This window comes from Danio rerio, chromosome 13 (assembly GCF_052040795.2).
Source record: "Danio rerio strain M-AB ecotype USA chromosome 13, GRCz13ab, whole genome shotgun sequence".
NCBI lineage: Eukaryota > Metazoa > Chordata > Actinopteri > Cypriniformes > Danionidae > Danio > Danio rerio.
The window spans coordinates 40,125,317-40,141,347 of NC_141033.1; the positions used below are offsets into that span (position 1 = coordinate 40,125,317).

Sequence of the window (16,031 nt, forward strand, 5' to 3'; positions counted from 1 at the left end):
AGTAGGTAGTGCTGTCGCCTCACAGCAAGATGGTCGCTGGGTCGATCCTCGGCTCAGTTGGCGTTTCTGTGTGGAGTTTGCATGTTCTCCCTGCGTTCGCGTGGGTTTCCTCCGGATGCTTCGGTTTCCCCCACAGTCCAAAGACATGCTGCAGGTGAATTGGGTAGGCTAAATTGTCTGTAGTGTATGAGAGTGTGTGTGTGGATGTTTCCCAGAGATGAGTTGCGGCTGGAAGGGCATCCGCTGCGTAAAAATGTGCTGGATAAGTTGGCGGTTCATTCTGCTGTGGCGACCCCAGATTAATAAATGAATAGGACAGTATTATAGACAGAAAGTGAAGTTGGGAGAGAGAGAGATAGTAGGGACAGGAAATGTCCTCAAGCCGGGATTCGAACTCAGGATGCCCTGACGTGCTATTGCACCATATGTCAGCATGCTTACCACTAGGCTATTGCACCAACCCATGTCAACTTCAATGTAATATAGTTTCTTATATGTACCTACGGCCCACTGCTGGTTGGTTTTTGGCCCTTTATACGAAAAAGTTTGGGCACCCCTGGTTAAGAGCCACTGTGCAAGTGAAAGTCAAAATCCAGTATGGCATCACTTTAGCAGAGAACACTTTATGACAAACAAAGTGTGGAATAAGATGACAGAATGTGGCATTGTTGATAATCACTGTTATAAACTATTGAATGCGGGAGTCGCATACAAAACCTTTCCCATAGCCAGTGTGTGTGTGTGTGTGTGTTTGTCTCCATACCTTTGACACACTGCCAGTCTCTGTTCAGGATTAGTTTTCAAATGCAGTAGATTGCATGAACTCAGTATTTCCTCTTTCTTTTTCTTTTATACGGAAGAGAGAGGAGAACAAAAGACTACTTGAAATAGGAACTAGGCCAGCACGATATTTGAAAAATCCAACATAGCGTTTTTTTTTTTGTTTTTTTTTATTCTGCGATATCTATATTGCGGTATGAATACAATTCCACTAGATGTCTTGAATAACTATTTGGAAAGAATTTTTAATTTTAGATTTAGATGGGATGATTCTGTAGGGGACTGCATATGCATAAAACATGAGAAACAATCTACAAGCATAGATAAACTCAATGAAGAAAAAGATACTAATTATATTAACACCATTTTATTGTTTTTAAGGAGTCAAACTGTATTCAGGTATACAGTAATTGAGTAATCAAATGTAAAATAAAACGGCATAGTCTTCGTTTTATAAACAATTCAAAAGAATTTATCATTATTAATTTGTCAAAGTTTTTTTAGAATAATTTTTTCGGGGTTTTCACTTTTATTGGATAGGACAGAAGAGAGTATTAACAGGAAAGTTTGGGGAGCAGAAGGATCGGCAAAGGACCTCGAGGAGGAATCGAACTCGGGTCACTGTGAGCACCTGAATGTATGTGTCGCCACACTTTCCACTACACCACTGGCACTGACAGCCTATCACAGTTACAAACAGTACAGTTTGTTAAGGACTGAATGCTATTAAAACAGTCAGTTAAAATTAAAATCCAGGCTCAAAATTGCGTATACTCGCGATGTGACTATTGCAACATATTGTGCCGCCCTAATAGGAGCGTTTTTTTTTTCTCAACAGGTTAATTATTATGCATCAGATTCATCAGGTTTGCATGCGTGATGTAATTTTTGAATAGGAATACGAATAATATTCATATGAAAATGACTTCAGTGTGCAAAGACCTTTAATCAAATAACTTCTTTGCTGACCTCTGACTCATACAACGCATAATGATGATGCTTTAAAACTGCCACTACCCAACACTATTATAGAGCATGGAAGAGCCAGGATAAAATTTAAAACCACTCTGACTATGTTTGACTGACAGAAGAAAGTCATATACACAAAGCATGGCTTGAGGGTAATTAATTATTGGGTGATTTTCACTTTTGCATGAACTTTTGCGTCAACATACAGTTCAACAGGAGAACCATTGATTGTATAAAGAATTGTAGCACACAAACACCAACTGAACACCTCAGATGCAAAGTGAATACAAGTCACTTTTCCTAATGTAAATTTGAGGCACGCCCTGGTCAGTCATAACACAAGTCTATAATGTCTGCAATGAGAAACACAAACTTTTGTGCACCAGTATAGTTCAGGTGGTGTGAAGATGACTAGATTGACTACAAGTCAAGTTAATACTTGTTGCTCTTAAAACTGCAATCAACGGCAAGACTTTTGTCAGGTAGTGTACAGTCTGTGCCATCTTTCTGTCTTTGCCCTCACACACACATCAGCATACTCAGTTGCAGAGCTCTCTCTCTCTCTTCCACACACACACAAACACACACACACACACACATAGTCTATAATCAGAGGCAGATGTTCAGCATATGAGGTTAGCTAAGGCTCAGATGAAAGGGAGGGATAGATCTCTGTGAGTTGGTTCAGCATGTGGTCCAGGGCCTGTGTCATGTGGTTTCAGGGCATAAGGTGCGGTCTGGATAACCAGGCATGGTCTAACTCTGTGTATGTGTGTGTGTGTGCCCTTGCGTCTCCTAACAGATGCATTTCTGATGTTCATCTCAATGACTTCACTCAGTGTTTACCCTGCAGCTACACTGTATGACCCCAGAGAGTTTTGTGCTCCAGTGTGTGCTCATTTGTTCTGCTGTCAGAGACAATCTGTTTAGACATGAGGCTGTCCTCCACAGTTGTATTCTTCATTTCAGTTCAATTTGAAATGTTACTTAAAAGTGAAAGTTGCTTATTTGATGCATAATTTTTAGTTGGACTCACTATATTGTTTATCATTTCAGTCTACCATCTTTGATTTGTTATGCTGAGCCAGACACATCGAACTTAGCTTAACCAAAAGCATGAGATTGTTTGTCAATCTATAATACGATTTATTCTTGTTGTGTTGTTATTATTACTGGCACCGAAATGAAATGCTTCTCTTTTTAAAGTGCAACAATGTCTTTCAAAACTGCACAACCACTTTTGCTTGAGGAGAGATTTCTATATAACAGACACGTGCAACTGTTTGTGGAAGTTCTCCTTTTCTCTTTCATTCAGGATGGGGTGTATTTTTCAAGGCAAAGCAGAAGAAACATTTTTTTTCCCAGTTTCAATGAGCTGAAGTGGACTGTGCTTGGAGAAATGTCCTGTTCCCTTTTATTATGTTGCACTGAATGGAAATTTCAGAGTTAAAGCAGCCAGAGAATTTATTTGCTGTGTCATTTTCTTGGCAGCTGGCGTTCCACTGTAAATCCACTGCTGTACATGTTTAAACATGGACACTAGTGCATGTAAATCTCCGCTGGAGTGTTTAAACTCTGCAGTAATCTGTCTGAAAAGGATGTGGGCCGCCAAACACAGACAGACGGCTTAATCCAAATCAACGATGACTGTAGGAATGTGTTGCTTTCTAGCTGTTAGCCAAGTTTCAGCAGTACAGTACAAACTCATGTTTTCAAATAACCCGAGAATGCTTGGGCCGAGGGAAAACTTGGACCTTGAGTACAGGAAAAACCTGTTTCGAGTCAGTTAGGCTTATTTAAAGAAATGTATACTTTTATTCAACATTGACATATTAAACTGACTAAGTGACAGTCAAGACTTTTACACCAAGGCATGGGTAGAGAATGCGTATTCAGCAGCCATCAGAATTTAGGTATTTAAGTTTACAATAAAAATGTGAAATACTTTTGTAGTAAAAATAGATTAATCAACTTCATAAGACATTTGTTAACCCAGGGCCGAAGTGGGACTCCTTTTCAGCCCTGGAGTTTCAAGCCTTAGACCGGCCCACTTCAGTTCACTACAGATTATATTAAAATAAGGCCATTTGCAATTCAGTTTCTAATGACACTATCACGTCTTTTTCAAGGAAACAGCTGCTTTAGAACTTCAATAGTTTTTTTTTATAAATATGAGAACATTAAAGGGTAATTAAATCTCCAATACTATTCTTTTAAACATCACAATGTCCTGCAATATCTGATATATATTTCTACGCATAATTCTTTATAGATATCCAGTCCTTTCTAATGGTGGTCAAGCAAAAAATAGAAATAAAATATGTGCACCTATATAAGTAACCTAAACAGTATTATATGTCTTAACACTAAAAATGAAAAAAATAAAAATAAATAAATTACTCAGGTGAGGTTCGAACTCAGGTCGTCAGCATTGTAACGCAACGTGCTGACCACTGGACCACAATGGCACTGTTATGCTGGTGCGTTTGGAATAAAAAAGAAGCACTGTTATGTGCAAGACTCTTTTGACCACAGTATTACTTTCTATTGTATTGAATAATCTTTTTCTCCCCTTTTTAGATTTCTGATCAGGTTATGTCAGATTTATTAATGTAGGGAATCATCTGATTTTCATTGAGCAGGAGTAATATTCATTAATATTAATTGTTCTAATTCTTATATTCACTAAGGTGCTGTCATTAACCTGCAGGCTGCATTGTGCGAGAAAATAAATAAAAAGAGTGGAGATGCGGCAAAATAATGAATAAAAAGAGTGAGGCTATGGTCACATAAATAAATAAATGAAAAAAGTGCGACTGCTGAGAGTGAAAGCAGCTAAGGACACCAGCCCTCGTGGCCAAAGAAACAGACCGGCCCGCCGGGAATTCTCCCGGTCCTCCCGATAAGCCAATCAGGGCCTGTGTTAACTTCCTGGTGATGTATGGCTTAGTTTTGCAATGGATTTATTAGCTTTTGAAGGCTTAACAAACAATTAGCCATTACCTTCTACTCTCCAACTATTATACGGCATGAAACAGCCAGGATAAAACTGAAAGCTACTCCAACTATGTTTGTCTAAAAAAAAAAAAAGAGTCGTATACACCAAGGATGACTCAAGGTAGAGTTACTTATTGAAAGACTGTTTTTGCCTTACCTAACTTTGTTGATCGAATTCATCAACTCCCAGTGGCTCAGTGGGTAGGTCACTCACCTCTCACACCAGAGATCCGGGTTCTATCCCCGACTCTGACAGATGAAGAAGATGAAGACCAAGCAGACGATCAAGACCAAGAAAACGATGAAGACAAAGATGACAACGAAGCCCAAGAAGATGACAACGAGGAAGATGATTGTGACCACAATGTCGAGGTGATGACTAAGACAAAGAAGGCTCAGAAGACGAAGATGACAAGGAAGACCAAGGAAAAGCAGCACAAGACGAAGTCCAAGAAGACGCTCACGACTACCACAAAGATAAAGTGACGACGTAGATGAAGATGACAAGGGAGACCAAGAAATAGAAGATGACGACCAAGAGAATGCAGATAAAAACCAAGATGGCAAAGACCAAATCCAAGACAAAGAAAATGACAATTAAGACCAAGACGAGGTCCAAGAAAATGACAATGATATCGAACGACGAAGATGATAAGGACAACCAAGAAAAAGTAGAAACGATGAAGTTCAAGAAAAAGATGACTAAGACCAAGAAGATGACTACTAAGACGATGAAGATGACGAGGAAGACCAAGAAAAAGAAGATGACGACCAAGAAGATGAAAACTAAGACCAAGACGACCAAGAAGATGACAACAAAGATGAAGATTAAGACCAGGGGGTCTGTTCTGCGTACATGGATTACTCAATGTCTTGACGATTAGATATGATCCAGGAGCGTTTCATTCTTCAAAACTCATCTGAGACTTGTTGTCAGAGCTCAAGCATAAGAGCAGGTTCATTTCATATAAACAGGATTAGATCGGGTAAGTTAAAATTTTAAACTATATATATAGTAAATATATTAATAAAACGTATACAATCTGCACTCTGAGACAAAAAGTAAAACCACCTGGTGGTTCAAAGAGAAAATTTATTGATATAAGCTTTTTAGATACAAACGTGTACATGCAAAACATTCAACTTTAAAAAAAAAAAAAAGTATAATAATTTATCCAGTCATGCACGTGTTTTGATCACTAATAAGCCAGTGATTGACATCTTTACCTATATCAAAATGCTTTTTTGATGCAAAATTAATTTATACAGTTATTCCTAACGCCGATAAAAAAACTTGAGTAGGCCTAGGCTAGTATAATAAAGAAAATCTTCTCTAAATGTAGAACTAAATAAATTGATATACATTGAAATACATGATGAATACTCTTGACACATGAAAGTGTAAAGCCTGCAGCCCACAACAAACTTGGAAAGTTATTGCTTGTTATATTTAACAAACCGTTTATTGCTAATTTTATGTAATTTTGCTCACATGGATAATTGAATATTAATCAGATGATGTAATTATGCTGCTGTGCCATCAGCCAATCATTGCATTGCTGATCATGATTACGAGGATCGATAAATCTGTCCTTCACAACACACGCAGAGATCTCAGATCAGTTTATCCAGACACTCTGATTCGCGAACTTGTTTGAAGAACCAAATTAGCCAGAGATCAGTTATCAAGATGAACAGATCCAGTATCTGCCAAATCATTTTAGATCATTTAAGCGAGGTATGAAGAACGGACCCCAGATGACAAAGACCAAAAGGTTTCCTGTTTGTTTCTTTTTTATTGTGGGTGTTCCACATTGTTCAGTTGCGCAATTCTGATTGGGCAGAACGAAAGTGTGCTCATTCAACTGGCTAGTAAGATGGAGGTCATGCATTTGCTCTGGGTGGGTTAAGTTAAATAACATACACTTCATATCAGAGCCTCTTGCGATTAGCTATTCGCAACATTTAAAATCGTGATTGCGATTCGATTTTGATTATTCGCAAAGCCCTAGTGCCTAGTGGGGTCATTTGATTATTACAGAAAATCCAGAATTACTGGAATTTTGTAAAACAACCATTTCTAGGGCTTTACAACGAATGGTCTAAAAAAGAAAAAGTCCATAAATTGGCATTTCTGTTAGTTAAAACAGTGGACCGTCATCGCTTGACAATTTTACCATGTGCCAGGAGTGGTGTTTCATAGGTTGTAAGGCAACCATCAATCATTTTCTAAGAGGATGACAAGCTGACAAAACATTTCTGTCACTTATGCAAGTTTTATTTTTGGAAAAAAATTACAAAGTACTGCAGTGTTTGGGTGTTCTGTTTTTGTCTGAGATAATTGGTCTACCGAAATGTGCATATTTCATACATCGGTCAGTTCTTTTCATGACTCGTGGTGCGCTTGCAACATTCATACAACTTGGTGCGTCTGGAAGGCGCAAGCGCATTATGCCACTTGCCCACACAAGCTGCATACCTCCATTGGTAAAAACGAACTTGGTTGAACTTTGAAAAAGATGTGATTTGCGAACGACCCCTAAAAGGCCGCCATCATTTGCGATCTCCAGCAGTTGATCATCTTCTTACATAGACATGGTGGATTTGCCTGATTTGTTGACAAATGGGTCACGGATCCATTCCTTGGCAGTTCGCTAGTCCTTCACTGGGCCTTTTCCCTTTAGCATAGAAACTTTTCCAAACGCCTGTTTCTTACTCATTTTGCTTTTTGTGGGTTAAATTTAGGTGCTCAAGCGACCGAGTTGTAACTGATAGAATACAGTCATTTTTCAAAATAAAAGATCATTCAGAGTCCGATAATAAAAAAACGGAAATAAATAATGATTTCTTAATGCGGCCCGGTAACAAAATTTTGATCCATTGACTGGTGGTTGAGGACCACTGAGTTAAAATACCTAGTTGATCTCAGAGGTCAAATAATAATGGCTAGACTTGCTTAAGCTGATAGAAAGACAGCAGTACCTCTATTAAGCACTCAGTACAACCGAGGGATACAGAAAAGCATCTCTGAAAATAAACAAACAAACAAAACACATAAATTTTTAAAATGTTTTTATGCCATTGTTAGATGTCAGTGTGATGTAATTTTGAAAAGTAGTTAATTGACAATGACAAATCAATTTGCTTTTTGTCTACTGAGTTAGCACTCTTTAGGCAACTTAGTCGTAAAAGAAGATTTTTTAAATGTCACTTCCCTCCTGAAGCAGAGTATATCTTGTTCTGGCTATTTAAAAAATTACAACGCAAAGCTCAAAAATATATTGTGGCGAGGGGGCGTGGCCAAGAGCCGTGGGAACGGAGTAAGGCCACCGCGTAAGTGGATACACCTGCGGTGCGCACCTGCTTCAGATCCCACGGAAGGAGCTCTGGACGATAAAAGGAGGAACGATGGCAGAGGAAGCCGAGAGAGGACCAGGCCCGGGCATATTATTTTACTTTTTCTTTCAGTTTGACGGCAGTCTCCGTGAGGAGTTGCCGTCCGTTTGTTTTGGTTTAGACGGCAGTCTCCGTGAGGAGCTGCCGTCACGGTTATTAATAAATATTTTGAAACTGCGTCGGTTCTCCGCCTCCTTCTTCCCGGTGGCTAAAGGGCCGTGAACTTCATTACATATATGCTCCCTATATACTCATTAGGCCAATTTCAATCCAAGAGAGCTCTTTTGGATGAGACATGAAACAAATTCAAAAAGAAATTGAAAGTAGAAGAAAGCATTATAACGCAAGAAAGTTGAGTGCAGTGGGAAGATGATTCACACTTCAGAAATAAAGCAGAGTTGAAGCAAATGAGATAAGCATGCTTTCCCGCTCCCTCTCCTTATCAGTGAGCCCACAGAAGGCCTTCTGATGACTGACGGTAATGACACGGCTGAGTGGGCAAAAATCAATTTCAGCACTCTCAGATAAGACCAAACTAAACAACACTGCCTCAAACACTCAAACCCACCAGCCTCTAAAACCCACAGCAAAGACTGGAATCCCCTTAAAGCTTCTCCTCATAACCTCAATGGAACCACTAAATACATCCACCCAAAAATTGACATTTCTCTCATGATTTACTACTGCGAATTTAAGCAGGAAACACAAGCAGCTGCTGTTTTCCACACATTAAAATGGAAGCTTTATGAATGTTAGGCTTACATTTCAGTATGTTCCTCAAATAAAGGAATATAGCAGAACTCTTCATTTTATAAGAAAGTGCAGCATGAACGTGGTACAAAACTTCTCATTTAGCGTTCCATGAAAGAAAGTAAGTGGAATAACTTGACTAAATCATGAACTTTCACTTGAAGGAAAACTGTGCCCTCAAAGTATCTACATAAATGGCTGCTAAAAAGATTAGTGCCTTATCAGGCGACATGTAAACACCATGATGTAGTAGTTTATTTTATTACAACTCCCAAACATTCCCAAATCAACCTCCTGCGTACAATCCAATGCAATCCTCCCAAATACAGTTTGTGTTTATTTTATTAGAATACAAACATGTTCTGTCTGCTATATAATAGTAATAAAGTTTATTTTACAAAGTGCCTTTAAAAGTAGCATCTCAAAGTGTAATAAAAAACAGTATAGAGGACAAATTAACATATATATACATAACATATATATATATATATATATATATATATATATATATATATATATATATATATATATATATATATATATATATATATTAGGGTTGTAACAGATCATTGTCGGATCTTAACCCATGGTTCAGAACACACGTGACCCGGGAATTACTGCATTTTTTAAATAAATAGTAAATAAATCCTAAATATGTAACACTAACAGAGAGATCACCTTTCACGTCATTCAAATTACATGTATGAGAGCATTTAAGCTTTCCTGTAAAATTTAATGATGACAGAGAAGTTGTGGTAGGTTATTTAGAATGTGGTGGGTTTCATTAAAGGCGTTTCTGTGCACCCACGCAACAAATTATAAATGATGGTGATTTGCCTATGTTTATTGACCCTTCAAGAAAGAGATTGAGTCTTCAGTCTTTTGAGTTAGCTATTTGACAGGTACAAACCGTCAAATAACACAAAAGTACTGGGATAACGGTTTATAGTTTAGATGGAACCACTGAGGTTTAGGTAAAGATTAAAATCACTGTCTTATGCATTTAACCAGGGGTCTCAAACTCAAATTCAAGGGAGGCTATTCAGTGACTGACAATTAATAGAAGGGCCGTCTTACCAACCAGAAGTGGCTGGTGGACAGGGCTCAGAATGATGCTCAGAAATGAAAGTTAATAGGTGGCGACAACCAACCATCAAAGAATAATTCTTCAAAACTGACAAATCTAGCATTGAAACATGAAGCTTTCTGAGTGAATAACTCAATCATTTATTGAAAACAAGACTAAAAATACATATGGGTTGTAAATTATAATGTTGCATTTATTCATTTAGCGTTATCAGCAACTGTAGTAGTAACAGGGAATTTTTCACAGTACTGAATATTTTAGTTTATTTTTATTCAGCTGATTATTTCTTAATTTAATTTTTAATAAAATAACAGGTTCTGAGTAGGGTTGTAACGGTATGAATTTTTCACGGTATGATAATCGTCTAAAACAATACCACGGTTTGACGGTTTCGCGGTATACGGTATGTTACAAATGTTACAAAATAATAGAACAGTGAAGCAAATTTGACTTTTTCCAAATAATATATTTTTAGTTACTATAAACAACACCACTTACAATGAACAAATAAAAAATAAGAAAATAATAAATAATGTGTCAGTCCAAATAAAGTCCAAATAAACATGGTGCAAATCCTCAGTAAAAAAATAGATATAAATATTTACTATACTATAAATAGTTACATAACGAAACTAGATTCAATATGGAACATCCTTAGGTTTTATGTGCCAGCATGGATATGGTGGTCTGTGGATATGGATTTGGATTTGGTTGTCTGCAATGCAGACAAACAGCTGCATCTTCATTTGCGTCTTTTGAAAACAGCAAGAGCAGCAGTTTGTCTTTGCTGTGTCACTGTTTTGTCATGTTTCTGTGCTGCTGTGCATGCAAAAGTACTTAGTATGAGAATTATTTCATGCAAAACTTTTTTTTTTTTGCGTTTTATTTAGCCGCGCATAAATGTATGCCTTTCTCTCATTCCGTGTTGTTCAAAAAGCTTGGTCCACAAACAAAAGCGAAACCTATGCTTATTGGTTATGATATAGCGAGTTTGAACCAATCTGGGCATGGAGGAGGGACAATGCATCAATGTATCATGTCTGATTTGTCTTGAGACACAGTGACGAGCGTTTCTTTGTCAAATCAGCGTTGTCAAATGTTGATGACGTAACCGCACTGATTCCGGAGCCTCTGAAAGTCCGCGAATGTTATGTGATACAGCACTGGAAAGCTGAGATTCTCTTCTTTATGCCAATCTTTGAATTGTATGAATCGGATCAGCGGATCAAAAGTTATTAAACATTTAAGAGCAATAATTATTTTAAGCCGCGGGCAGCTGTCTCGGTCTTTAAGGGTTAAAACCGTTGATATGCAATTGTTCATGGTATGATAATCGTGCATGTTCAAATCGTGGTAAACCGTCATACCGGTATATTGTTACAACCCTAGTTCTGAGTTATGTTTGTTAAAACCAAGTGTCTTGCAGTGCTGTTTTTGTGATAAACAAAAAGCAGTGCGTGCCAGTGGTGTAGTGGTTAGTGCGTCGAAACACGCACTTCATGCTCACGGCGACCCGAGTTCGATTCCCGAGTTTTAAAAATGTGTACTTTTACTTGAGTATATTTTTAGTGCTGTATTTGTACTTTTACTCCACTACTTTCCTTCAACCTGCAGTCACTATTTTATTTTTTCTTGTCTTTGTTGATTAGAAAAATCAGTCTTGTGATTCCTGTCCAATCAAATCGCACATAGAAGGAAAATCGCATCATAATGAACTACCTCAAGACATGTGCTTTATAATTGCAGCAAACATTTTGGAAGCATTAAAAATGTTGAAGAAAAGAAGATGTCCAAAATCTTCACACACTATGATCCAGACACTGTTTAGAATGTTTAGATGCATGTCCCTGATGAGAAGATGACAGATATTTACTGTATGACGATAGAAATGGCCTTAAACACCCAGCAGGCACAAGACGTCAACATGCCGTCAGATTGACGTTGTACCCTAACGTCATAGACGTTGCATTTTGTTTGGAAATGAAAATCTGGTTGACGTCAGAACCCAACGTCAGGCCAAGGTCAGAACCCAACGTCAGGCCAAGGTCAGAACCCAACGTCAGGTCAACGTCAATGTCCAATCGAAAACCAACCAAATATCAACGTCTAATGATGTTACAGCTTGACGTTATGTGGACATTGCCACTATGTCGTCTATCAGATGTTGGATTTTGGTTGTCATACCTGATGAATAAATGTCAGTTTTTGACGTCAATATGACATTGGTTTAAGATGTTGGCTCGACGTTGGATTATGGTCACTTTCTAACAACCTAAAATCAACCAAATATCAACGTCATTTGACGTCTTTATTGGACATCAAAATAACATTATCCTTAGATGCTGGCTAGACATTGAATTGTGGTCACTTGACATTACAATCTAAATTTTATCTAAAAATAACGTCTTATGATGTTGTACGCCTGCTGGGCAATAACTAAATGCACTACAGAATGTTACGTTTACACACATCCACAAATTACATGTACACACATCAGCTTTTTACAGTGTAATACTCACTACTCAATACTCTTTAGTACTTTTGAAATGTCTAATTTTTACTCATACTTCGAGTAATATTCACAACAGATACTTTACTCTACTTGCACTACATTTTTAGGCAACTAATTGTACTTTTACTTGAGTATGATTTTTTAGTACACTTTCCACCACTGAATAAAGGTGAAACCCCCCAAAAAATAAATATTAAAAAAAAACTAATAAATGGAAAGCAAATTACATTTGTCTTTTTGGCCGACCAAAAAAATATTCCAATCCATGACTAAAACACCATTATGTGATCCGAACCAAAAGATTTGTGATCCATTACACGAGTACCAAATACAGCTTGTGTTTATTTTATGAGAATGCAAGAAGGTCTGCTATATAATAATAAACTTTATTTTATAAAGTGCCTTTAAAAGTAGCATCTCAAAGTGCTCCAAGTATAGTTTAGAGGTCAAATTTACATAGAAGGATTCATGCATAAAACCAGAAATAAATACTTAAAAAAAACAAATCACATGAAGTTTAGTCTGCTGTTGGTTACATAATCAAGGCGTAAAGGTTACACACGTGTGAGCACATTCAAGGGTCAAACCAGTCAATGCTGTGTGTGTGTATTCTAAAGGTCGTTGCATACTGGTTGGCGACATTTCTCAAGAACAATCTCATGAGATACAGGGCTGGAGCACCAACAACAGAAGCATGTGGGTTATATCACAATATTACTTAAATGGCACTGACCTCTTATTGTAAAATCAGGAGAGGGTGAAAGTAAACATTTTAACCATTATGTAAACATGAATGAAGAATAAATGGCTATATTATATTACTGTGTAATCTAGGTGTTATCAGATTCAGATAAGCTGCACATGAAGTCATATTCTCTTTGATGCATAACAGAGAATGTTAAGTCACCTTTTTTGCATTCCCCAGGTTATTTAATGCAAATGTACACTGTAGGCCTTTGCAATCTTTCACTTACTTTGTAATGCTTACAAATGAGGTGCAAAAATAAATAAAAAATACAAGTGCCCTTAGGAAAGGTTAAGCACAGGATGGCTTTGAATTTCATTCACGAACTCAGTAAGTGCACTGAATATACGCCATTGTTTTAAAATGATTTAACACCCACACAGGATTTAACCAGATGAAAAGATTACAGAGCCAGGACTGTAAAATCCATCGAACAGGCATATCAGAACCTGTGCATACTAGTTGACCAATCCCTCTGAAAAAAAAATATCTTCACAAATATAGTAAAATCTTTTTAGATGCATGGATTCAAATGTAAAAATGCCTTGAGGTGTATGCTCAGTGCAGTATCAAATGTTCTGTAAAGCGAAACCCTCATGTGGTGGCCTAAAGATACAAAGCCCTGCAATGGGTTTTTCTTTAATACTGTGACATACAGTACACATCCAAGTGTAATTACTTCTTAAAAGAGAATAAAGTAGTATGGGGCTTAAACGTTTCCACTGGGAATAAATTCCATGCTTGTTGGCTAATTGTGACAGGTTACTGGAAGGAAAGATTACATACATACACAAATATACATACTAGGCATGGGACGGTAACTGTTTTCAATGTATACCGCAGTTTGGAAGTTTTAAAACCACCTACATTTTCTTTTATATTGTTCCTAAGGTATGTGTAAAATTATTTATTTTTTATTAATTCATTTTTTTTTTTTAGACAGCAGTATCTCCAGCAGAAAAGAAATCCAAAGATGCCATTGAAATAGTAAAATATTGTGTGTTTTTGAAAATGACATATTTACGGTTCCAAAATATTGCAAATGTTTCTCAAATTCAAATATTTTGTGTGCTCAAAGGTTATTTTTTTACCCAGACATTTAAAATTATTGGACTTTAGAGCAGTAATCGCAATAAGGTAAAACCATGATGTTTTTTATCCAATGTTACCATACCGTCAAAATCCTATTCTGGCCTATGCCTAATACATATAAATAATCTGTCAATTTTTTTTTCATGAGGAGTTTACATGTATTAATGCCAATGAGGTGTTTAATAATGATTGATTTCTGGTGTCTGCAAAGATATGATGCTAGAGTTTTTTTCTCAGAATGAACTCTGCAATAAATTATATCCAACAATCAATATAGCTTGCATGAAATCTGTGTTTGTGTTTTTAATCTTCAATATAAATAGTTCCTGGTTTAACATTTTATATCCTTCAACCAAACCATAAATTGTGATTTAAGAGAATAAATAATTTTGGAAAGACTGTACAAATCTGTGTGATTGGCACCTCACACGTCCAACAGTTCTGCATGCTCTGAATGGTGTGATGTTCTTACCTCCCACCGGCCGTAGGTCAGCAGAAACAGGCTCAGGGGTATGGCTGTCCCGGACATGGCATGAGTGGACGGCATGCTGTACTCCGAGTTGTAGAACATCTCCACCTTGACCACCGGGGGCGAGGCAGGTCTCGGCCACCGGAACACATCTTTCGTGCACTGGCCGAGATACATGACCCACACCCAGACCACGACCAGCCGGCGGCTCACATACGCGTCCACGTTCCACATGAAGAACGGGAAAAACGAGATGTAGAAGAGCTCGTTCCCGAGTTCGGTACCGAGCGTGAACAGGTAGAAAAGAAACTTATTTTCGATGAGGAACTCCTGGCCGGCGTCTCCGGTGAGAGAGTTTCTGCGCGAAGGCTTCACCGCGGATCCTAGAGCGTCGTGCCCGTTATTATCACCGTTGACGTTTTCTCCCGCAGTCCCGTTCGCCAAGCCGTTGTTGCGTTTCTCCGTATCGGTCTCTGCCCCTGCTTTCCTACGGCGGGTGGCGTCCCCGCCTCCGTTATGAACATCCCCGCTGCGAGTGCCTTGCACCCCGTTACGGACACTGTCACGCGTGTCGGAGCCGCGCACCCCGCACAGCCGTTGAAAGCGCGCGACGTGCTGAGGGTCCTGCAAATAGTGCAGGAGCCGCACAAACCCCGCTTTTATCCCGCCTGCCATGTCCAGCGACAAAACTGCGCGAGCTGAGCCCACCCGTTAAAAAGCTGGAGCTACCGAGAGTGAACCGTGCTTTGGGCAATTATAACATTCCCTCCATTACCGCGGGTATAATAACACAAACGTCCACTCTAACAGAATTATAACAACTGATACAATTATAACTCGGTATATAAAGAAAAAATGAGTTCAAAACTTGCAAATGTTTACGGTCGTCCGGCTGTACCGACCCCCACGCCGTATCCGGTTACTGACAGATCTGTGCAGGCACTAGAAATACAACGAGTGCTTAGAAAATAATTCATCAGACTTCGGAAACAAAATGGGAGGGGCTTACCAACCCGGATATTTTCTATGATTGGTCAGGTGCTGTGTAGTAAAATAAAAATATATATAAATTCAGATCTTTATTATTTTATATTACTTCAGCTGCTGTCAGATTTGATAACTGTCCTAATTTACATAAAAGTAATCACCTCTGCTACCATTATGGAACAGCAGCATTGTCATGTGGTAAATGTTACATTTCACAACGCTATGGATGGGTGGCTAATTATAGTTA

General features: G+C 38.1%; 1 protein-coding gene across 2 annotated transcripts in view; it reads right to left on the bottom strand.

Annotated features, from left to right (window-relative positions):
* sgpp1b (sphingosine-1-phosphate phosphatase 1b) overlaps positions 1-15,714 on the bottom strand; it is a 28,325-nt gene extending 12,611 nt beyond the window's left edge. For both annotated transcript variants that reach the window (XR_015506240.1, XM_087279654.1), the window contains exon 1: positions 14,801-15,714. Coding sequence is in view for 1 of the 2 variants with exons in the window: in XM_087279654.1 (XP_087135780.1) it covers positions 14,801-15,472 (672 nt within the window). In the remaining variant the exon portion in view is untranslated. The remainder of the gene's footprint in view (positions 1-14,800) is intronic.
* Between the last annotated feature and the right edge of the window lie 317 nt (positions 15,715-16,031).